Genomic DNA, 24,747 nt, shown 5'->3' with positions numbered 1-24,747 from the left:
CGGCACGTGTCGGTTCCAAAAGGGACATTGGGGGTCACGAGTGTCCTTCAGTTCCACCGTGGCTCTTTGAGTGCTAGTGCTGAAAACTTTTGGGCAGTGCATTTGCTTCACAGGGACTGTCATTCAGTTAAGAAGTCAGCAGTCAGTGGTCGCTCTGTTCAAGGGCACGGAGTATTGCAGGCGCATTATGTTGCTTAATCATTCATTGAAACCTTGTCAGTTAAAACTTTATGGCTTTACTTTAGACTTTGCTAACCTCAGGAATGCTGAGGTGGGGATTCCAGTGGCAGCTGCAAACCTTTTGGATCCTGTTAAGTGTATCGACCGCACCAATTAAGATACACTTTTCCATTCAACTTTGGCCAAGTTTGCAAGAGATAGCTAAAAATTTTAATCTCAAAACACTTTCAAATTAGATTCTTTTTCAGGGGGGGGGCGGGGTTGTTTTGAGCTTCAGGCTCAGTGGTTTACTCCCTTTGCATTCCACATGCTATCGTAGTTTTGGGTAACAGTTTTGTTCTCCCTCTATCTCCCGCGCCCTCGCAAGATAAAAGTCAGTCAGTTTTAGTCAGCTTCTCACTTTTTTTTTCTTTTTTTGGTACTTTACTTTCAGTCTTTGTTATTCAAGCTTTGGGCAATCAGTCACCTTCAAAGCTGTACTTTGACCTTTGGAGCTGTTGCTTTATCTCTGTGTCTCTCACTATCTTGCCTTTCACTGTGTGAGGTAAGCACACACAACCTGAGACAATGCCCTCGCACGAATAACACTGCAGATGAAATTAATCAAAAACAGAAGCCGAAAAACGGTTTTAGGACAGTTGGAAGGGAGAGGGAAGGAGAAGACCGGCTACAGTGGGAACAAAAATGAGAAGTTGAGTAAGATTTAGCCCACCCTTTCTCAGGCACGCCTCCTCCCAATGCAAGTAAACTTCCCCCAACTAAGCTACCTGTCCAGTTTTAGCTCCCTTCCCCCACCCAGCAAGCCCCTCCTCTTATTCCTCCAGGTATAAAGGTGTATTTCTGCAACCGCCTCTACCTTCTCTGCTCTGGGGAGAGTGGAAGACGACTGAAAAGAGGAAGAGAGTGAGCGTGAGAGAGAGAGGCAGAGGCGGAGTGGGAAGTTTCAGTTTTAAAAAGCAATTGGACTGACCACTCTCTGACTCGTGCTGCAGTCATGGGGCTTGGGGTAAGTGTTGGAACTCTGTCACAAGTTTGCTTAAGGTTGCTTAACTTTGCATGCGAGTGCCAAATTCTCCTACATTGACTTAGACTACGTCTTTCTTTACAGCTTTAGGAAGTTTATGAACTCCAGAACTCAAAGATCTCACTTGTGTTAATAATAATTTACAGGAGTTTCACAATATGTTTGATCAGGACAGTTGACATAGCTTCCCGCTTCTTAAAATCGGAAGTTCCAGGGCTTTCTTCCCTCAGGCTTTTTCTGTTTTTTTTTGGGTTTTTTTGTCAGAGGCTAACTTTGTTTCCCTTTCCTTCACTGCAGAAAGGGAAAGATGAATACAAACTGGCGGCAACCTCGGAAGATGGGGGCAAGAAAGACAAGAAGGCCAAGGCCAAGAAGGATATGGACGATCTGAAAAAAGAAGTCGACCTTGTGAGTACAGAGTGCTTGAGCAAAGCCAGTCTGTAATTAGTTGCCACTTGAGGGCTCGATTTATGTGATTTAAGCATGAAATGATGACACTAAAGCCTACAAAATGACATCTAAACTAGTTAAAGTCAAGTCATTTTATAAAATTCACTCAGTTCATGTTAACACTCAGTCACTGCCAGTGATACAAACCTCTGCTTTGGCCTCACAGCTGGTCACATGAGACGTAGGTCTGTGCTTACACTGCTGCATGTACAGTCACACATTATTGGGACTGCTTGCATAGTGTAGCTCACAGCTATAATTAAATTGCAAGCCATGTCTATAAAGACTGATCTCAACCAAACACGTCAGTGCTGGGTGGGAGTGCCAGGATGTTTCAAATGCATAAACTTCCACAAACACTCAGCATTTATTTTATTGTTAGGCTTCAAAATTTCAACTCTTCCCACTGGACTCTGATGACGTAGACACTGGTGGAGTTGTGGAGTTTCACACTTAAAAGTTTAGACAGGTTTTTAAACATCCTGGCGTAGACAGATGAGAGAGAGGGAGGGGAAAAAAAGCAGAACACTGAGGTGTTTTCCACTGGTGTCAGCTTTTTCTCAGTCACAGTCTGCAGCTTGCTTAGGTCATTTCCCAAGGTCAGCAAGGAACTTGGTGTGAGTTCACGAGAAAGTCAACTGCAGAGCACCGATGACCAGTTAAAACGGTCGTTTTGGTATTTTAGAAGCCAGGGATGCTTTTATTAAAAGTTTCAAGTGTTTAGGTTTTTATCCGACACATGGAGGCATTCACCTCTCATCTCACGTCTCCACTGGATACAACTCAGCGCGACATTTATCTCAGACACTTAATATTATGCATTTCAATTCCAGGCAAATTTTCCATCCATTCGGATTAACATAGTTTTGTTGGTTATCAGTCAAAAACAGATGAAGCGGGTAAAACTAGTGCGTGTTTAAAAATACCACGTAAAGTCACTGGTTACTCGTTTATTTGTATATATGTACATATTCACGTGTATTTAAGATGTATACTCTAGAAAATATTTTAGCCTTGTCCTTGTCCTTGACAAGGTCAGTTGACACATAGGCAAGTTTACCAACATCTCCAAACACCATTCAAGTATTAGTGAGCGATCTATGTTGAAATGTCACTTCTGTCATGAGGAACCATCAATTATTTGGCAGAATGGTGTTTTTTAAATGTTGCTGGTCAATGACTTTCACAAGGTCACAAAGGAAACATGTATTGTTAGGTAATATCCAGATATCCAACATGGCTCCAAGGTAACTTGTTAAAAACAACATTTTTGACAGAACATGCTATTAGCGGTCTTTGGCACTTCTACAATTATTTTGTCTTGACACAAGCGACAGTCCCTTCTTCCCAATGTCATCTTGCAGGTCACAGAATACTGAGGGTTATTAGGTAATAAAAGCCCCATCTTCCACACACATGAATGATTACTGTCCCGTGTACATCTTAACTACATCTCAAAGTCCTGCTGTCACTGAAGGACATCTCAATGCCATGGCAACCCTATCACCAAAGTGCCATGACCTCCCATGGCCTGCAATTAAAACAGAGCATTGTCTTTCATGTGTCAGGCCACCATTGAATGTGCATTTCAAAATAAGATTTACTGTCAAAGGGCAGCTTGGATTGATAATCCCCAGATTTGAACTTTAGTTAAATATTAATAACGTATTGGATTAATGTATCAGCTCAGTAGTAAAACTGTAGGTGACTCTCTATGAAACCCATGGATCTGGCAATCTGTTAATGATTATTGCATCATCATACAATTAACCGAGGCATCAAAGTCCAGCTAAAGACAAAGGGAACAGGCCCACAATAACACAACGCAGCTAGTGATTTGATAAATTGTGACAAAGTCTAACAGAAAGTCCTAAATATAGATCTTACTGAGTTATAGAGTTTGTTTCTTCAGCTGGCCCAGCAGTTTGTGGATGGCCAAGGTGTAGGTCTTTATAAGCCAGAATATGAAAGCTAGCCTGTAGCATGTAATATAAGCACAGTATCTGTGGCACATTTGGTATGGAACACTTTGCATGCTTATTGTAATGCAAAAAGGTGGCCATGCTGATTGAACCATGCGGTTACCCCCATTTTTTTCCCCATGTGACAGGAAAGCGTGCAGAGAAATGTCATCAAGCACAGTGAAGAAAGAGAAGTGGTTTAATTAACTTTTTTAATTAAAAACTTAACTAGTCAGATCAACCCAGCACACAGTAAGTGAAACTTGATGTGCACTCCTTCTGTTAAATAAAGGTTAACCAAAAAAGATACTGCAATCTATTAAAGCAGAAAGCCGAGTGACAATCATTTACCTGCAACTACAACTCTGACACGCTTTTCACAGTGCAGGCAGTAAACGACTGGAGCTTTTACACTTCAAACAATCAAAATGATCCTGTACTTTCGTATCACCAGCTCATGCCCATGCCACAGTACACGTGCTATGATTTTTAGTCTGTTGGTAGGCGGTTGCTAGGCAACGTGATGACGTCACAACCCACGTAATACACCATCCAGGTTTTGTGGATACAAATCAGATGGTATCGTTGTAAAATCAAAGTGATAGTGATGCTGGAGCTGGTTTGCTGTAGGTGCATAAACACCAAAAAAAAGAAAAAAAAGAAATGGGTCATCTTAGCCCATTGATAGGTGGTTGCTAGGCAACGTCACCTCATGATATGTGACACAGCAGTCCCAGAAGATTATCTGCTGCTATCTTTAAAACCATTAACATATAAATTTGTGGCTATAAAACAACATCCTTGCTTTATTTATGTAAATAATAATTTTTGTTTTGGTTTGTTTTTGTCTGGAAATGGAAATTAAATTGCTTTAGTGCACTCTTGATCGCATGACTGTGTTGTCTCTCAGTTTCCAATCAATGAAAGGTGGGAGTTAGATATCACTGCAGCTCATCCGAATGACATGAGATAATCTCACTGTAGGCATCGATGAACACATGCATCTCTGGTGGTTCATTTGTAGAGCTACTTTAGTTTCTGCCGCTATCGCATTTGGAATTAACTGAATTATTGCTTAATTAAAACGTTTGGTGGCTTACAAACACTCATGGTTAAACGCTACAAGAAATCATTATGAAAATCTTGCACCAAATTCACTTTGATGTCACTGATAATGACGTGAGTTAGACTCTGAGTCAGATAGCGTTCTTGGGGAGCTTTGCTGAAATGTCAAACAAATGAGCACCAACTTTTGAGAGCAAACATCAGTCTATCAGTTGGATGACATCGATTGACGGAGTGTTTGCTCGCAGCAAACTGATTGCTTGAGCCAATCCGAACGTCACTGAGCTCACGGCAGCCTTCATGTCTCACTTATGCAATGTCTCTCAGTCTCTTTCCTTCTCTCTCCATAGGATGATCACAAGTTAACCTTGGATGAACTTCACAGAAAATATGGAACTGACCTAACCAGGGTGAGCATTCCAGATGTGTGTATGTGTGTCTTTGTTTTTGTGAGTCTTTCAGCTGATAAAGACAAAGGTAAGGGAAGATTTCACAATCCAAGCTGAGGTCAAACAGCGGACTAAAGACGTGGACAAAGTTTCACTTTTTTCTTGTACTTATCCAGCAGTGTAGTGTTTATCCAAGAGCAAAGAAGTGGAGGCACAGATAGTCATGCAGCAAAGAAATTCATTTCTTGGTTTTTAGCCTAGTTTTACAGGTGTTGGCCTCATTCCTTCCTTCCCCCCAATGAAAAGCAGGTGAAAAGGGACTTTTCAAAACACTGGATAGAAATAAAAAGTGTCCCTGTTATTTAAAAGTACTGTAATGGTCTTGGCTATAAGTATGATTTGCAAGCAGGTCAAAGACTACTTTGTTAGAAAGTAGTCGTGCTGTTGCATTGTTACAATGATGCTACATGTTCCCACAAACAAGAGAAGACACGAGAAATTTCTAGGAAGAGGAAAGAGAGTAGCCCTTTAAGGTATCAGTGCACGCCACACTGTACAAAGAAAGCAAAGCTAGCTCCTACACAATAGTTGTTCTTCATGTTTTCCTCATCAAGCTAAGGTTACATACACACAGAATCCAATTGCACTAGCCAATACAATTCCACCACGGCCAAATGCCTGAGTGACGCTGGTTATCTCCTGAAATCTGATCTGTCTGAGTTTGCCCTAAAACAAAGGCTTCATTCACACCAGAACACCAGACTTATTGATCCTGCCAACAAGGAGAGAAAAAAAGCTCCTTGTTAATCTTGGTATTTGTTTAAAGAGACTTTCAGTCACACATGAAGTAATAGAAATACAACTTGATCATCTGGTATATTTCTCTGTCTTGGTTTTATTACTACTGGTATGTTGAGTTTTCATTTACTGCAAGTCACACATAAAACAGAGGAAGCTCTCATTTTAAGATTAGGGAGATAATTTTCTTCCCGCGTTTGGGTTTTCTTTTGTTTTGTGTCAACCAGACCTTAATCCACCATGTCTTTGTGGAATAGAGTGAACCTGTTTACCAAATAAAACCGTTCTTGTTCTTGTCCTTTATTATGGTTCTCACCCAGTAAATGAAGATTTAGACAGATTTAGAGAACAGATGAATATTTTTTTATATTATAGTTTGCACAGCTTCTTCTTATCTTTGTTTTTCTTTTTAGGGTCTTTCCTCCTCCAGAGCAAAAGAGATCCTGGCCCGAGATGGCCCCAACGCCCTCACACCTCCCCCCACGACACCTGAATGGGTCAAGTTCTGCAAACAGGTAAGAGTCAAACATCCTCCCCTTGCAAACCACAAACCTGTTTTTGAATATTCAAATATTAGAAATGCAAATTAAGTCTGTGTCACTGTAAACCAGTACAACCAGCAAAGCCTGATTGTTATTTCCTCTTGTTTACAGCTGTTTGGTGGTTTCTCCATGCTGCTGTGGATTGGTGCCATCCTCTGCTTCTTGGCTTATGGTATCCAGGCTGCCTCAGAAGATGAACCTACAAATGATAACGTAATGATAGTTTCTTTATATAGATTGTGACATATTAATTAAAGAATTAATAGTTACAAAGGTTATGTCTCTCTTCTCTCTTCATGTAGTTGTACCTAGGTATTGTGCTTTCTGCTGTTGTCATCATCACCGGTTGCTTCTCCTACTACCAAGAGGCCAAGAGCTCCAAGATCATGGAGTCCTTCAAGAACTTGGTCCCACAGGTGAGACACAAAAAGAAAAGCTAATGTAACAGCCCATTTATACACACTGTTTTTGTCTCAAATTGCTTTGTAGCCTCCCAGTGGTAACAAGCAACAGTACTAGTTGCACAACTCTAAGGAGTAGTGTTTCGTCATCGGTATTACAACAATGATGATACATTTTTACCATCACTCATCTGAATCATCTGGGAATTAAAAACAAGAAATATTCATCATGTCTTTTTGACATGTTTTATAATGTAGTTATTGTTTTATAATGTTTAACTAAAGTCTTTGGCAACAAGCAACAGTACTAGTTGCACAACTCTAAGGAGTAGTGTTTCTTCATCAGTATTACAACAATGATGATACATTTTACCATCACTCATCTGAATCATCTGGGAATTAAAAACAAGAAATATTCATCATGTCTTTTTGACATGTTTTATAATGTAGTTATTGTTTTATAATGTTTAACTTAAGTCTTTGGTTTTATAGCAAGCCCTGGTTATCCGTGATGGAGAGAAGAAGAACATCAATGCTGAGGAGGTGGTGCTTGGAGATTTAGTGGAGGTGAAAGGAGGAGACAGGATCCCTGCTGATCTGAGAATTATCTCTGCTCATGGCTGCAAGGTCTGTATCTCAACTACTTGTGTTAACCCCAACAAATACTTTTGTAGAGCATGGGTTTGATAGCTAATATATATTTTTAGACAGTTCAATTTACTTCTTTACACTCAAGCTGCCCCGTGATAATGTTTCTGATTCATGTGTTATGGTTTTTGAGTAATTGGGCGGAATGTTAGTCCACAAAAGCATTAAAGGCAAGCTCACATCATGATCTCAGCATCGGATGATTGCTTATCAGAAACCTTTCTATATTTCCTAACGAGGAATCTTATCTAGACTGTGTTTGAGTTTCTTTACCCAACATACATTTGTTGCTCACCTGCAAGCTGTTTGGCAACCCACCTCCATCTCAGCTTCTCAATATATCCTTTTTCTGGCTTGATCAGCATGATGTCTTTTGTCACTAATTCCTGCTTCTGTGCTTTCATTCCTCAGGTGGACAACTCCTCCCTGACTGGTGAATCAGAGCCCCAGACTCGATCTCCAGACTTCTCCAATGAAAACCCACTGGAAACCAGGAATATTTCTTTCTTCTCCACCAACTGTATTGAAGGTACAGCATGGACAATTAGTGGTTGACATAGAAATGTATATAGAGATCATGAATCATCACCAAGCTTCCATGGACTCAGTCTGTCTTCTCTTTTCAGGCACAGCCAGAGGAATCGTCATCAACACTGGTGATAATACCGTCATGGGCCGCATCGCCACCCTGGCTTCCAGTCTAGAGGGCGGAAAAACTCCCATTGCCATTGAGATCGAGCATTTTATCCACATCATCACTGGAGTGGCCGTGTTCTTGGGTGTTTCTTTCTTCATCCTCTCTCTCATCCTTGGATATAACTGGCTGGAGGCTGTCATCTTCCTTATTGGTATCATTGTCGCCAACGTGCCAGAAGGTCTTTTGGCTACTGTCACTGTGAGTTTTGGTGTCTAATGGCATTCCTTTTAAATACCTTATATTTATTGATACAAAAAGACTGTGGTTCTTAAAACCTAAATTGTCTGTAGGTGTGTCTGACTCTGACTGCTAAGCGTATGGCCAAGAAGAACTGCCTGGTGAAGAACTTGGAAGCTGTCGAGACTCTGGGCTCCACCTCCACCATCTGTTCTGACAAGACCGGCACCCTGACCCAGAACAGAATGACTGTGGCCCACATGTGGTTTGACAACCAGATCCATGAGGCTGACACCACTGAGAACCAGAGCGGTACCTCTTTTGACAGGAGCTCTGCCACCTGGGCTAATCTGTCCAGAATCGCTGGACTCTGCAACCGCGCCGTTTTCCTGGCTGACCAGAGCAACGTTCCCATTCTGAAGGTGAGAAATCTTCATCTGTAAAACTACTCAGCTTCCTAAGCACTACCTGTTGTACTCTAGTTCATCCATCGTGACCATCGCGAAAGACTCCAAATAATTCCCCACTGTAAGAACCTTTGTTTCAGTGGAGCAAATCCTCACAGCTCTGGTTGTAAACAAGCACAGAGCTTATTACCTTGTGGTGTATTGACCTAATTCCTTTAAATATTTTAAGGAATTTGATAGTATACCCAGTGAACATGGGATGCAGTGACTATGTGTGAAGTGCTGCAGTGTTATGACTTGGCTTGGAACTTTTGGGATACAAGCAAATACAAATGCAGCCAATCAGCGCTAGAAATCTTTAGAAAAGCACTCAAGATAATTAAAGGCTGTTTTAAATATACAGCTGGTTCTTTAGCGATGGCTGGCCAGAAAAAAAACATAAGTTAATATATATAATGAATCCTGGCAAGTGTGCTACTAATGCTCATTATGGACGGAATCAAATGTAATGCAATGCATAGTCGGCAAATTATATTAGAGTTTATATAAGCTTATATAAGAGTGTAAGAGTAAATCAACATTTGATACAAGTGATATTGTACTGTGGAATTAAATTAAAACTGAATCCTAGTCCTCAAAATCATCTACCCAGTTTAGGGAGTGGTATTCATTAAAACCCAGGTGCTGTATATTTTATGTAATTCAACAACAAATTATCTATATATATAGTTCTGTATACATCAGTCTACATTTGCAACATATTGTAATAAAGAAGGCATGGGATGTGATTGTTGATCCAATTTTAATGACTGTTTTTTTCTAAAATCCACAGAGAGATGTCGCTGGTGATGCCTCAGAAGCTGCCTTGCTGAAGTGTATTGAGTTGTGCTGTGGATCTGTCAGTGAAATGAGAGAAAAATACCCCAAAATTGCTGAGATCCCTTTCAATTCCACAAACAAATACCAGGTAAACCATTCAGATAGTGTGATAAAAGCTCAAAAATAAAAGAAAACTGATTCACAGATTGTTTAGCCACTCAAGTGTTGTTTTAAAGCATTGATTTGAGCATTAGGCTGTTTCCATCATTTCTTTTTTAACCTGAACAAGAAGGCTTGTGGCTCTGACTGTGAAACAAACAGTACAACAACCAAATACAAAGGCAACTTGACAATCACAGCCTGGCAATCCCCTAAACCCTACCCTGCTTTATCATATATTTTAGTTTAAATTACGCTGTGGTTTGCCAGTTGAGCATCTGCAAATTTAAAAGAGTTAGACAATAAACTAATCGGTAAAGTATTTACTCAGGTTTAATATCATACAGTCATCAATACAAACAGACTGCTTTATCCAAACAGACCTTCTGGACATTAGAAGGCATGCAGGTTTTAGGCCATTCTGGAATGCCCTTTTTAATTAAATCTTTGATTATCTTGGTCTGTTATGTATAGTCTCGGTGCACAACATATTTAGTAGTAAATGCTGATTCGTGCCCCCTAGTGGTTGGATTAATCATAAGCTGTTTTTGGCTAAAGTTCTTATCAAAGCTGTCTAGAGTAAACCAGTTTTTTTCATTACATAAACCACTGATAGTATAGATAAAACCTGAATTTAAATCCAGCCTTTCTGTTGTCCCAAAGCTCTCCATCCATAAAAACACCACTCCTGGGGAAACCAAGCATCTGTTGGTGATGAAAGGAGCTCCAGAGAGGATTTTGGACCGCTGTTCCTCCATTGTGCTTCAGGGCAAAGAGCAGGCTCTGGATGATGAGATGAAAGATGCTTTCCAGAATGCCTATGTTGAGTTGGGAGGTCTTGGAGAGAGAGTTTTGGGTACAGAGCATTCCTTCTATAGCTACATCCTTTATTAGGTAGTGGAAACAAGGCAAAGTTCTGCAAAGTCCTGACTAGCATTTTCTTTGTGTCTTATTCAGGTTTCTGCCACTGTCACCTGCCTGATGACCAGTTCCCAGAGGGATTTGCTTTTGATACTGATGAAGTGAACTTCCCCACTGAGAACCTGTGCTTCGTCGGACTCATGGCCATGATTGACCCTCCTCGTGCTGCTGTGCCTGATGCTGTTGGTAAATGCAGGAGTGCTGGAATCAAGGTATGATAACTTTTTGGATGACCAGATATTTGTTTTTTTTGTTTGTACAAAGTACTCCAATTTTTTCTCATCTCTTCTCTCTCAGGTCATCATGGTCACAGGTGACCATCCAATTACAGCCAAGGCTATTGCTAAAGGTGTGGGTATCATCTCAGAAGGCAATGAGACTGTTGAAGACATTGCTGCCCGTCTGAATGTTCCAGTTTCAGAGGTCAACCCTAGGTTAGTTCTCTTTCAAAGATTCACTGTGCTAGTATCTCTGAAGGTAAGGAGCAGCTGGTAAAAATCGTTCTGTGGCCATTAGCTGGTGAATGGACTGGTTCTTAAATAGTGCTTTTGTACTCTACCTTAGCACTTAAAGCACTTTCTTACTACAAGCTTCATTACCTCTTCAACACACAGTCACACAAGCACCCTTTTCTATGCCAAAAGTGTTTTTAACCTTACCTCTACTCCATTTTAACTTTTAACCTTACATTTACTCTGGATTTGTGGCAACTCGGGGTTCAGTAACTGGCCCAAAGATACTTGGATGCAGATGGAGGACTCCCAATTAGTAGACAACCTGCTCTACCTCCTCAGCCACAGCCACCTTAGAACAAAGCAGCTGCTGTAGGGTAGGTGTGGCTGAGGAGCTAGAACTCATTGTCTATAATTGGGAGTCCTAGTTTTTCCTAAGGGTGATGCTGTCTTTGTTTTGGTCAAATTGACTTTATTTTTTTGTTTTTTTCTTTCTAATCTCCTGACGATACCCTACTGTTGTACTAATGTTGTTGTAATTTCTTCAGGGATGCTAAGGCCTGTGTTGTCCATGGTGGTGAGCTTAAAGACATGACCTCAGAGGAGCTTGATGATTTGCTGAAGCACCACACTGAAATTGTATTTGCCAGGACCTCCCCTCAACAGAAACTGATCATTGTGGAAGGATGCCAGAGACAGGTGAGCATCGGGGGGGATTCTCACAGACACAGTTTGACAAATGTTTTGTTTGGAACTTGTAAAAACATGTTCTTCCTTGTCCAGGGAGCCATTGTGGCCGTGACAGGTGATGGTGTGAATGACTCTCCAGCTCTGAAGAAAGCTGACATCGGTGTTGCCATGGGCATTGCTGGATCTGATGTCTCCAAGCAGGCTGCTGACATGATCCTGCTGGATGATAACTTTGCCTCCATTGTCACTGGAGTGGAAGAAGGTAAGATCTATATCAAGACCTACACCTGCAGAAATCTGGAAATACAAAATACGAAGCATCACTGAATCTGCTAAATTACTTTGTTCAGGCCGTCTGATCTTTGACAACTTGAAGAAGTCCATCGCCTACACTCTGACCAGTAACATCCCCGAGATCTCACCCTTCCTCCTCTTCATCATCGCCAACATCCCTCTGCCCCTGGGAACCGTCACTATCCTCTGTATTGATCTGGGAACTGACATGGTGAGCTGTTTGGCTCTTCATCCTGTTCTATAGAGAGATTCAACTGAACTCAAATTTGGGTGGAAAGTTCATGTATATATTTATTCACTTGTGGTTTTGCAGGTCCCTGCCATCTCCCTGGCTTATGAGAAAGCTGAGAGCGACATCATGAAGAGACAGCCCAGAAACCCCAAAACAGACAAGCTAGTGAATGAAAGGCTCATCAGTATAGCCTACGGACAAATTGGTAAGACATTATTTATATATAAATCTCAGTTTTTATAATGGATACATGACTTGTGACCAATGTTCCCTCTAAGCTGCGCGTGCGCAATTGCGCACTGCTGGCACGGTCTGTGCACAGAAAAAAAATCTACCTGAATTGAAATTAAAATTAATACTTTAACAATTCTGTTTTGCAGTGTTAGTCAGTAAGTGACTGGCTGCTCCCGTATGGGATTAGAACGATGCCACCTTATCCCATAGTCCAGCCAATAATGCGATTCACATTCGTATATACACAGCTAATCAGTGTTGTTGACAGGCTATGACAGCGTCCTTATGTGCCGACACCGGTGTTTTAGCTAGCAAAGCGACGTGGCTGATGTGGAGTGAAGCCACGTTAATCACAACGTGTACAACCATTGGAGATGTGAGCAGGACAGACGGAACAATTGACGGAAAAAGTGTGGACTTTATACCAGTTTTTAAATTGTGTTGTTGTAGGCCACGTAAAACCAGAGTTATGATAAAAATATATGCAATGTTTGGTTGCCTTCCTGAATACCATTGTTATTTATATTTACTGCGGGAAGAAACGGTAAAACCAGCGTTTTATACGGAACACGCTCGAAAGCACTCTCTGCCTGTGAGCAAAAACAAAATCAAAAAACCCCCACCTTTTCCTATTGGTGGAAAAAAGTACTATGTCGACCAATCAAAAAATGATATGGCAACATGGCATTTAGTTGCTTAGGAAGGGGGAAGTTTTAGGACTGACAGTGGTGTTTTGAGATGTGAGAGATTTGCGATAGTTTTCAATAGTTTTCTTGTGTGCGTGAGAACAATGAGGCATCTGCTGAATGTTACAGGTGTTACAGGAGTGATACATCTCCTGCTGTCAGGCCTGCAGGTATCAGGCTGTTGTTCTCCTTTATCTCATAGTGGACAGAAATTTTTTTTTTGGAGTGGCACAAATAATTTGTGTGGCATCAAATTTGATGCAGAACACCTGATTGTTCTGTATATAGTTTGAAACATTTATTTTAAAAAAACACCTTGGCTGCATTTTTAGGTAAACAGCTGCAAAAATGTTGTTTGCAAAACTCAGTTACTTTTTTGAAGAAGTAACTATATAATTAATTGCCCAGCATTGGTCATTATATACTGTATTTCCTAGACCACAGACTCATACTCATAATACAAGTCAGAGCTTTATAAAAAAAAAAAAAAAAAGAAAGAAAGAAAGTTGTGTTTTCAAACTTGGAGTTCAAGTTATTTTTACTTCCAATAGTGTTAACATACTACACAGGTCATGAACAAGTTTTTTTTTTTAATTTTCATTGTAAGTGGGCTAAAGCAGTTAATTAAAAGTAGTCTAACATAAATGTAAATGCTGTTATTTTATTATTTTGGTGTTTAATATATTTATTATTTTTCACAATGAAATACAAAAATACAAAGCGAACCTAATTTTCTCTAATTTAAGATGAAATAATACATCCTTAACCCATTGCGAAACTGTGGGCGGGGCTGCGTCCTTCCACTTCAAAAGTATTAGACGTCTTGCCAATAGTGTAGAGAAGGCAATAAGTCTTTGACCCCCTGCCGGTAGTGCCAGACCATCGGAATTGACCCCAAATAAAAATAAAAGTGGATTGAGTGACACTCTCATTCCAAATATGCATGACAAAGCCTCACAGACATCCGTCCAGAACTTTTGTATTTTGGGACAGGACCAAAACATATGGATCAAGGTGGCCTCTGCCAATTTACATCTTTCGCACGTTGGGTCAATCTGAGGATACATCTTTGCCAATTTTGATTTGCTGAGATGTACCCTATGCACTATTTTAAACTGCAGAAGGCAATGTCTTGCACACATGGAGGACGAGTGAATATTACTTAAAACATTGCCCCAGTCTGCTTCAGTAATACAGATTTTAAGATCCTCTTCCCAGGATCGCTTAATTGCAGACATAGAGGAAGAACCCAGGCGCAAAATCAGAACAAGTATTGATGATATGGCCTTTTTCTTAACCGGGTTAAAACACATAATGTCATCCATTACATCATTAGGGGGTTTATTTGGGAACCCTGGGATAGAGCCTGAAAGAAAGTGTCGTATTTGTAGATACCTAAAAAAATGAGAGGGGGGTAAGTTGTATTTATTAGTCAGCTGTTCAAATGAGGCAAACGTGCCGTCAATTAATAGTTCTTTTAAAGATCTCAGCCCTCACCTCTGCCAGCCCTGAAATGTGGCATCAGACACTGAAGGGGAAAAAACATAGTTGGAAGCTACTGGGCTGCCTAAGCACATCTTCAGAAGATTAAAATGTTTTCTAAACTGAAAGCAAATTTGGATAGTATTATTAACTACAGGATTCTCAATTGTCAGGCTTTTGGGTAACGAGATAGATGCACCTACGACAGACAATAGCAAGAAAGAACCAGAAGAGAGCTTCTCCATTTCTACCCATACTGCAATCGCTGCAATCGTGCTGATAGCTCAGTTCCATATCGCGAAATGCCTTGAATAGCATGCTTACTTCTTATAGCTATTGCCAATGGCTCAATAGCTAATACGAAAAGGAGGGGGCTGAGGGGGCAGCCCTGACAGGTTCCACGATGTAAGCGGAACAGTTTAGAATAACGGTTATTAGTGAGTACCATAGCTGAAGGACAGGCATAGAGTAATTTCACCCAGGATAAAAAGGAACTTCCAAACCCAAATCTTTGCAAGGCCTCGAATAGATATTCCTATTCTACTCTATCGAAAGCCTTCTCCACATCCATGGAGGCATTTAGAAGCAGCTTGACTGGGGGCGTACATTATATTAAGTAGTCGACGAATACTAAAAAAGGAGTGACTGTTTTTAATAAAACCAGTCTGAGCTGAAGAGATTATGTTGGGTAAAACTTTTTCCAATCGGTTGGCCAAAACCTTTGCTAGTATTTTATAGTCTGAATTCAGGAGTGAAATCGGCCTGTAGGATCCACATTCCAAAGGGTTTTTATCTTTTTTGGGAAGTAATGTTATACAAGCTTGATTTAGGCTATCAGGCAAAACACCTTTGGCAAGAGAGTCAGTATATAATGTAGCTAACACAGGGGCTAGTTTTCCAGCAAAGGCGGCATAAAATTTGTTCGGTAAACCATCAGGGCCTGGTGATCGGCAAAACTGTAATGATTTTATTGCCATTATGATCTCCTGCTGCTGCAGAGGTGCATCCAGGGTGGAAACCTCGTCTGGGGACAATGTTGGAATCTTTAGGTCTCTAAAAAAGTCAGAGAGATGGTTAGAATCATTGGTATTATCGGAGCTATACAACTTATAATCCTGTTGATCTGTAACAGTTCCACCATCTCGGGTTGCGACCCCATTAATAGTTTGCCTGGCTCTTGCACATTTCAACTGTCTTGCTAGAATCTCTCCCGCCTAATCTCCGTGCTCATAGGTATCACTGCGGTTCTTAATAAATATTCTATAGAGTTTTAAGATGGGTTTCTTGGATAAAGGCTATATCAGCACCCATATTTTTCAAGTGAGTGAGAATCTTCTTTCTTTTAATAGGATGGTTCAGGCCTTTAACATTCCAGGTCACTAAGTCAATAGGGGTAACCATTGAAAATATATCAAAAAATTTTAGCTCATTCTTGCTCAGACAAGAAACATAAAACACTTGGAACCCTCCCAGAAACCCCCTGAACCCCCAGGTGACGCTAGCTGTCAGAACACACCTACCCAATCTAACTGAAAAACTTCCATAACTATCCTACCTAAAGCTCCTTAAGCCCGCATAGTGGAAAGGTTGGAATAAGACCCACCAGGTGTACACCGGTGAAGTCCACCAGTCAAAATATGTGTAAAATAATTGCACTGTCACGCCAAAAAAATAATAAAGAAAAAGAAATTAAGTTAAATGTCTGAAAATCAACAAAGGAAGCATGACAATGCCGTAACAGTCGTCCGAAGTAGTCCCGTGTTCCACGCGCCTCAAAACAGTTCAGTCTTCCATGGAGTCTTGCACAAACCTTTCGGCCTCAGCCACAGAACCAAATGTGAGGTGTACACCATCCGTATTAACAATGCATAGTCGCGCTGGGTATAGCAGTGATGGTTTCAGGCCCATCTTGTACAAGCATGACATCACCGATCTGTATTCTCTCCGCTGACTCACCACCTCAGGGCTGTAGTCTTTGTAGACTCGGAATGGTTTATCCATATACTTCAGGTCGTTCCTCCTCCTAGCCTCTTGTATTAGCAGCTCCTTGTTTTGGTAGCAGTGAAAACAGACAATGACGGGCCGCGGTCTGCCTCCGGGGGCCGGTTTGGGGGCCGAAATACGGTGTGCACGATCCAGTTCGGGAGGAGAGGGGAAAATGTCTCTCCCAAAAACGTCTTGCAACAACTGTGAGAAAAACTTAGAGGGTTGTGGACCCTCAATCTCTTCCTCCAGGCCAATAAGACGGGCATTGCAGCGTCTGTTTCTCGACTCAATGTCCGATAGCTTAGCCTTCAGCTTTTCATTAGCGACCCGTAGTGTCTCACAGGTATCCTCCACTTTAGCAAGGCGCTGGTCGAGCGGTTCAGCGCTTTCCTCCAAAGATTCTAGGCACTCACCATGGTTGTCCGATGCCTTCTGTAGTCCATCCAGCTTTTTACTCAAGTCATCAAAAGCTGACTTTTAGTTCCGCCAGTAAAGCTGAACGGTGCTCCGCTAGCAGTGCTGTTATGTCGGCTTTGCTAACATTCGCAGGAACGCTAGCAACCACGCATTCGGTTGTTTTACCATTCGACTTCGCAGGTTTAGGCGACATGGGCATCAAATGTTCCAACGGCTTCACCAAATCACCAAGATATTTGCCTCAAAAGATAAGTTAGGTGGGCTCGCTCAAATACCTAAAAGTTGCGGGAGCTAAGGGAAAGCGTGACTACCCCATGCTTGTCTATAATTTGATTATTTTAATAAACCATGTAACTTGGATGGATTCGATGCTGGCGTGACCACAGTGCACATGTCTGCTGTTGCTCACAGTGGTCCAAAGGACCGCTCAGGGAGTTTGTGTTGCTCAGACACATGAAAAATTAGAGGGAACATTGCTTGTGACTAGTGGATGCTTCTCCTACCAACTCAAAACAAAACAAAACACAAACTGAAGTGTATGTTCTCTACTGCCCCCTGGTGGACAGTCTGCATACTGTACTTTGAATCCCATATCCAAAATGGCTGCCTTGTTTTGGCGAGTTGCGCTTTGCTGGGGAAATCTTTGCTTACTACAATACATTTCCTGGTGTGAATATCATTGCTTTGTTTCAGATGGTTTTGATGTTTTTATACCTGACTTCATGGTAAAGTCTGCATCAAATACAACACAGTGGGTTTCCAAAGTCAGTTTTTTTTGTCCCCCATATCTCTCCTTTTTTATATTTCACCTTATGAAGCAATCTATATGATGCTTATTACAGTGACAAAGTCAATATTTCCATTAATTAACTACACTTATTAAAGCTTGAAATGTCTCTGTGCGCCGCCAAAATCACATTGGATTTTAAATCAACTGATCAAGATGAGATTGTAGCACAGACTTCCAGCTTTAATTCAGCACATTTTTAGAGACTAAATCCATTTAAAGTTGTGTTTTTAAAAATCCTCAAAAAGAAGAAAATCAAATTAAAGGATATCTTCACTATTTCAAACATATAGTTTTATACTGTTAAAAACTCATCTTTTTAAACTTGCTTTTGGTTGATTTTTGTTTCTATGTTTTCAGTTCTCTGTGAAGCACTTTGTCTTTTTATCTTGGAAGGTGCTATACAAATAAAATGTTACTTGATTTACTTACTTTTATGTCTCTCCAGAGGCTTAGCTTTGCAGGGAATGCCACTTACATGTTATATTTGGTTGTCTTATCTCCATCTTGATTACCAGAGACAAGTATGAAAGTTGTTAATGAAAGCTAGAGAAACTGTAACTCTGCTTCTGATTTGCATTTCCTGAGGTTTCCTGTTGTTTTTCTCCTGTTAGGTATGATGCAGGCCACAGCTGGCTTCTTCACATATTTTGTCATCCTGGCTGAAAATGGTTTCCTCCCCATGGACCTGATAGGACTGAGAGTGCTGTGGGATGATAAATATGTAAATGACCTGGAAGACAGCTATGGGCAGCAGTGGGTCAGTCACACTTATGCTTAAATTTAATTGGAATTTCAGTCTAGGAAAAGGAAAACATTCTAATCTTTTCCTTTTTATTTTATTGTTCCAGACATATGAGCGCAGAAAGATTGTAGAGTACAGCTGCCACACAGCCTTCTTCGCCAGTATTGTGATCGTGCAGTGGGCCGATCTGATCATCTGTAAGACCAGGAGGAACTCCATTGTGCAGCAAGGAATGACGTATGTACACATGGAGATGCTTGAGATCTTCAAATGACAACTGGGTCTTTATATTTGAGTAATTGTAAATAAAATCAAAGACATTACTGATGAGATGGCTTCAAGCCACAATGACAGTTTGGTACTGTGTTGCATGCTTTCCTATAACAAGAACATCAATATGTCAGGTAATTTTAAGAGTAGGAGCTTTTGTTGTATTGACCCATACCTTTTTTTTTCACCCCCACAGGAACCGCATCCTCATCTTTGGGCTCTTTGAGGAGACGGCTCTGGCTGCCTTCCTTTCATACTGCCCAGGCATGGACGTTGCCCTCAGAATGTACCCTATGAAGTGAGTCAAGTACACAAACAGAACCATCCTGTGACTCATGACTTTAAAATTAGCTTCCAAGATAATTTCGTAGGCTCCAATAATCATGCAGAACGTTTCATTTTCCTTTTTCACTGTTGGCTTTTGTTGATATCCCACTTTGCGTGTCTGTTCAGTTTATTTGAGGACCTCGCTGAGCACAAGGCAACTTTTGTTAAAGTGTGAAAAGCCTTCTTTCAGCAAATTTGCAGACATCCCTGGTTGTTGGATCCTTCCGGAGGTTTCTCGTACATCACTCAGTGCAGACAGCCCTTTGAGAGCTTCATGTTTTCAGTTTGGTGATGCTTTAGCTTTATCATCTCGTTGAAAATAAGATGGCTATTATCTAGTGTCACTGGTAATTTCCACTTCAGAGGCAGAGCGAAGCACAAGAGATGCTATACTAATGAGTTTCTTTGCCCAAAAGAGAAAAATAGAAAGCACTGAGGCTCATTAGCTCAAGAGTTCACACGCTACTTTCCTTTGTCACCTTTATTCATTGGTTTCCCATGGATCTGTCTCTCCTTTCTCACCTTCTTCATTCACCTGTTTTGTGTCCCAGACTCTAGCTTCTGTTTTGTTCTTTCTAAGTTATTTCTCTCTTTACCTCTGTAAATATCTTATGCAGATTAAAGGTGCTGAGCATATCTGTCTGACACTATGCCCTTCTGGGGTATTTTATTGGGTAAAGACAGGGGTGTAGGCCCCTGCTCTAGTTCTAAGACACTTATAGAATCACACAAACCCCCTCTAGAAGTTTTGTGGATTTGTTTTCAGGGCTTTGCATTAGTGGGCTTTTAGCAGCCTCGTTAGCGTTGCCAGAGAGCACTATCAAAGAGATGAACAGGATATGTCCTCAACCCAGCTGTCAGATTTCTCTGCATCATTTTGTTTCAACGGCTTCTGAATTCATTTAATAGCCGGTTCGCCACAGCCTAATGCTCACCCCAAAAGCTTTTCTGTTCAAAAGAGAAGAGCGTGCTTGTGTTGGTTTTTTTTTTTGTCACGTTCCCATTAATAATTCAACCTGTCTGTCCATCCTTACCTTTAGGCCATTGTGGTGGTTCTGTGCCTTCCCCTACTCCCTCCTCATCTTTGTTTATGATGAAGCCAGAAGATATATCCTCAGACGCAATCCAGGAGGTAAGAGCTTCACTAACTCTTGACATATATAACTATCTGAGGCCCCTAGGACACATTTTTGCCTGTATTCTCAGTATTGTAATCTGAATGTAGTGGGGCACAGAGGGATTTTTTACTTGACAAAAAGTCAGATGCAGAAAAATGTGCTGCATTGCTTAAAATATGTGCTCTCTGCACATTTGGAAAGAAGAGGATCATATTTTTGCATATTTGGGAGGTGATTTTCTCAAAAATTCGCCCCACACATTGCAATAATCTCAATGCATGAAAAGCGCTGAAGGCAGAGGAAAAATGTGTCCCTTTAACGTAATTAAACCGCATAAAAAATAAAAAAAAACCCATCTGAATGCGAGACCTTCTTTTTAGCTATTTTTTGACAAACACACGGGATTGAAAACACGACTGCAAAGTAGTGAAATATTGATGGCTTTAAAAGGTGTTGAAACTTCTAAAAAAACCCACAAAAACAAACAAACTCCCTCCAGCGGCTGATGTCAGTCTCATTGATTCATTGAGGCTGACATCACAGAGCAAAGGCAGCCGCAGCTTTGTGAAGGTGCCCACTGTACTGTGTGAAAATGAGACACAGGTGTGTGTGTGTGTGTGTGTGTGTGTGCACGCGCGCTCAGCAAAGGTGGCGTATGCCTCTTTCGAGTCTATTTTTCATGGATACTCGTGCCCAGTATTGCTGCCACAACTGCGTCCCTACACTGACCAGTGAGCTGAGGCAGATGGCAGAGCCCGGTGGGATTTGAACCCCCAACCGTGGTGTAGTTAATGCATCATTCCACCCACAAAGCTGAACAGAACCTGTACGAAGGGCTGGCTCTGAAGCAGCTGTGTGAGAGTGCGTGTGCGCTACATCTGAGCCCCACGGCACAGATCAGTGAACATCCCACTGCCCATCCATGGTGAATAATGTGTTACATTCAGACAGGAAAAAACACAAGTTGAGCTGACATGGTTTCTAGCAACTTTGGCTTTTTTTCCCCCCCTTTTCTTTCTTTTTTTTTGAAAGCGCTAGCAAATAAATACTTTTTCCACTCCATAAATAGCCCAAAGTGAACTGCCCTTAGATAATTTTTTAACTTTTTTAAAACTATTTTTTAACTCACAGTTTCTCCCAAAAGTGAAACCCAACATGCTAAATGGTATAATTCAAGCATTTAGAGCAGGGATGTCAAGCTCATTTTACATCGAGGGCCACATACAGCCCACTTTGATCTTAACTGGGCCCTTTCTGTCATTGTAAGTTTAAGTGCAGATTTAATCCATCTGATATCTATAATATCAGAAAAATAATAGAATAGAATAGAATTCAACTTTATTGTCATTGCACATGCACAGGTACAGGGCAACGAAATGCAGTTTGCATCCATCCAGAAGTGCTTTAGTGATATAGATATATTACAATATATATTAGCAATAATATAGATATGTGAGTATATTACAGAAATGGGTCTATTATGGTATGTTATAATGTACATGGTATGAAGTATGTTGTGAATATTCTATAACTATAAGTATGTACAGGCTGTAGTGAGTACAAGCTATGTACAGGATATGAACAGGATATAAATATGAAAAACTATACAGAATATGAAATAAATAACTTTACAGAATCTGAGATATACAGCTATACAGAAATGGGAACTATGCAAGTTGTAAACAGTTGTAGGATTAAAGATTATCGAATGTACAGAATGATTATTTACACAGAGCTATACAGTAGTGCAGTTAAGATAAGTGAGGGTGTAGATAGTTTCTACAGAGGCTATATAAAGTGCTAGTGGTTGTGAGTGGTGGTTCAGTCCATGTTATTATTGTGTGTTTGAGGGTACAGTTGTCCATTGTGGGTGTGTGTATGTCCAGTCCATGAGTTTAACGTGGGTCAGATGTCAGGAGGCAGAGTTCAGGAGTCTGACAGCTGTGGGGAAGAAGCTGTTCCGGTACCTGGTGGTCTTAGTCCGGAGGCTCCTGTAGCGCCTCCCAGAGGGCAGGAGGGTGAAGAGTCCATGCGATGGGTGACTGGGGTCTTTGATGATTTTCCCAGCCCTTTTCAGACACCGCTTCCTGTAGATGTCTTTTATGGCAGGAAGTGGTGCTCCGGCGATGCGCTGGGCAGTTTTCACGACCCTCTGCAACGCCTTCCGGTCCGAGGCAGAGCAGTTCCCGTACCAGACTGTTATACAGTTGGTCAGGATGCTCTCGATGGTGCAGCGATAGAAGTTCACCAGGATGTCTGAGGACAGGTGGTTCTTCCTCAGAGTCCTCAAGAAGAAGAGGCGCCGGTGAGCCTTCTTGACCAGCTTGGAGCAGTTGGTCGTCCAGGTGAGATCGTCGGAGATGTGGACTCCCAGGAACTTGAAGCTGCTCACACGCTCCACAGCCGTCCCCTTAATGTGGATGGGTGGATGTGGGTCAGCATTCCTCCTGTAGTCCACGATGAGCTCCTTGGTCTTCTCGGTGTTAAGCAGCAGGTTGTTTCTGTCGCACCACTCAGCCAGACGATCCACCTCCTCCCTGTAGGCGGCCTCATCGTTGTCACTGATGAGGCCAATCACCGTGGTGTCATCTGCAAACTTAATGATGGTGTTGGAACCATCAGCAGGTCTGCAGTCGTGGGTGAAGAAGGAGTAGAGGAAAGGGCTCATCACACAGCCTTGTGGTACACCGGTGTTCATTGTGATGGTAGATGAGCAGTGGTTATCCAGCCGGACATGTTGGGGGCGGTTGGTCAGGAAGTCCAGTAACCATTTGCAGATGAGGGAACTGATGCCCAGGTCTGTCAGTTTCCTGATGAGTTGTGAGGGGTGGATTGTATTGAATGCTGAACTGAAGTCTATAAACAGCATTCTGGCGTAGGTGTTGTTGTTGTCCAGGTGTGAGAGGACAGAGTGCATTGCGATGGAGACTGCATCCTCTGTGCTCCTGTTCTGGCGGTATGCGAATTGGTGGGGGTCCAGGGTGGGGGGGAGACAGGATTTGAAGTGTGCTAGGACCAGTCGCTCTAAGCACTTAGTGATGATGGGGGTGAGTGCTACTGGGCGGTAATCATTGAGGCAAGATGGGTTGGAGTTTTTGGGTATCGGGACGATGGAGGTGGATTTGAAGCAGGCCGGTACCACAGCGTGGGCCAAGGACAGATTGAATATGTCTGTGAGCACTCCTGCAAGCTCCCCAGAACACGCTCTGAGAACACGCCCGGGGATGCCATCAGGGCCTGCAGCCTTGTGGACATTGATCCTGCTCAGCACCGCTCCTACATTGGTGGGGGAGAGAGTCAGAGGTTGGTGGTCTGGCATCATGTCTGCTTTGGTTGTGGTTGTGGGGTTCCCTCGCTCAAAACGAAAAAGTTGTTGAGCTCGTTGAGGAATAAATAAGGAAAAAATAAGTGAAATAATAACCAAAACATTTCTATAGTAGATGGTCATCTATGACATGATTTTATTATTTAATATATCACTGTAGGATGATTAGTATGCATGGGGTGGTCTTTATCAGTAGGTAAAACTGAAAGATTTATGAAAATACAGTTAAAAATCCAAGATTTATGCCCTCCTTCACATTGTCCAAAGATGTCCAGCCGGCCAGATTGGAGTCTTTGGCAGTCCTGGCACCTTATGTTTGACACCAAATACCAAATTGGTGTCAAAATTGGAGAATTTTGGTATTATGACCACTCTCGCCATTCATTTTTACTGGATTTTATGTCCATCTAATGATATAAAACCCAAACATCTAGCTTTTGAGCTACAGGGTCATTTTATGTGATTCTTTTAGTCATTTCATCCCAGGGTGATTATTCATGGCCTCACTGATGGTGTAACCTCATAAGCAACCATGAAACAAAAATGACACAGCCTCTCCCGTCCCTTCAGGGTGCATCTTCTAATGGCCGCATTTCCCCTAAATTTAGCATGCAGTCTCTCGCACACGGCCCAAGCCCAGTCAAGTCTTATTTCTTCGAATCACTGTCAGCCAGCATGAGGGGTGAAATCTTTCTGAGCGCGAGGTTTGAGGCCAAAGCCGTTTTAGATGTGGCTGTCGTGTTGTATTCCATCTTTGTTTTTCTCTGTAAAAGACAACGAGACAAATTTGAGCCCTAAACTGTGAGAAAGATTAAAAAAACAAAAAAAACCCTCCCTAATTGTGTCTCCTTTCCTTTCTAGGTTGGGTGGAGAAAGAAACATACTACTGATCCAACGCCACACAGACACGGAGGGAGCGTGTGCTTCATTACTATTTAATGCCATGTTACATATTTGTTTGAGTTATTAGACCCCCCCATTAATAACACCACAAAGCATGGATAGATTAAGATTATATTGATGTGTGTTTCTTTCCCAATAAAACATTCCCACTGTTCACTGAG

General features: G+C 41.5%; 1 protein-coding gene across 1 annotated transcript; it reads left to right on the top strand.

Annotated features, from left to right (window-relative positions):
• The first annotated feature begins 639 nt into the window (after window positions 1-639).
• Window positions 640-24,747, top strand: LOC120738031 (sodium/potassium-transporting ATPase subunit alpha-1). Its single transcript, XM_040039088.1, has 23 exons — window positions 640-1,186; window positions 1,502-1,612; window positions 5,031-5,090; window positions 6,281-6,382; window positions 6,521-6,622; window positions 6,712-6,825; window positions 7,303-7,437; window positions 7,870-7,987; window positions 8,085-8,353; window positions 8,446-8,754; window positions 9,572-9,706; window positions 10,381-10,573; window positions 10,675-10,850; window positions 10,936-11,072; window positions 11,639-11,789; window positions 11,874-12,042; window positions 12,131-12,285; window positions 12,388-12,511; window positions 18,513-18,658; window positions 18,750-18,880; window positions 19,110-19,211; window positions 20,281-20,372; window positions 24,545-24,747. Exons 1-23 carry the CDS (start codon window positions 1,175-1,177, stop codon window positions 24,571-24,573), a joined length of 3,072 nt encoding a protein of 1,023 aa, XP_039895022.1. The 5' UTR covers window positions 640-1,174; the 3' UTR covers window positions 24,574-24,747.

Source organism: Simochromis diagramma, unplaced genomic scaffold (assembly GCF_900408965.1).
Source record: "Simochromis diagramma unplaced genomic scaffold, fSimDia1.1 OVJJ01000411.1, whole genome shotgun sequence".
Lineage (NCBI taxonomy): Eukaryota > Metazoa > Chordata > Actinopteri > Cichliformes > Cichlidae > Simochromis > Simochromis diagramma.
The sequence above is the reverse complement of the archived record's forward strand: the minus strand, read 5'-3'. Positions and strand labels throughout refer to the sequence as shown.

Coding starts and splice junctions, on each gene's coding strand:
- LOC120738031 (XM_040039088.1), top strand. Junction 5,091..6,280: donor ATGGAACTGACCTAACCAGG/GTGAGCATTCCA, acceptor TTTTCTTTTTAG/GGTCTTTCCTCCTCCAGAGC. Junction 6,383..6,520: donor GGGTCAAGTTCTGCAAACAG/GTAAGAGTCAAA, acceptor TCTTGTTTACAG/CTGTTTGGTGGTTTCTCCAT.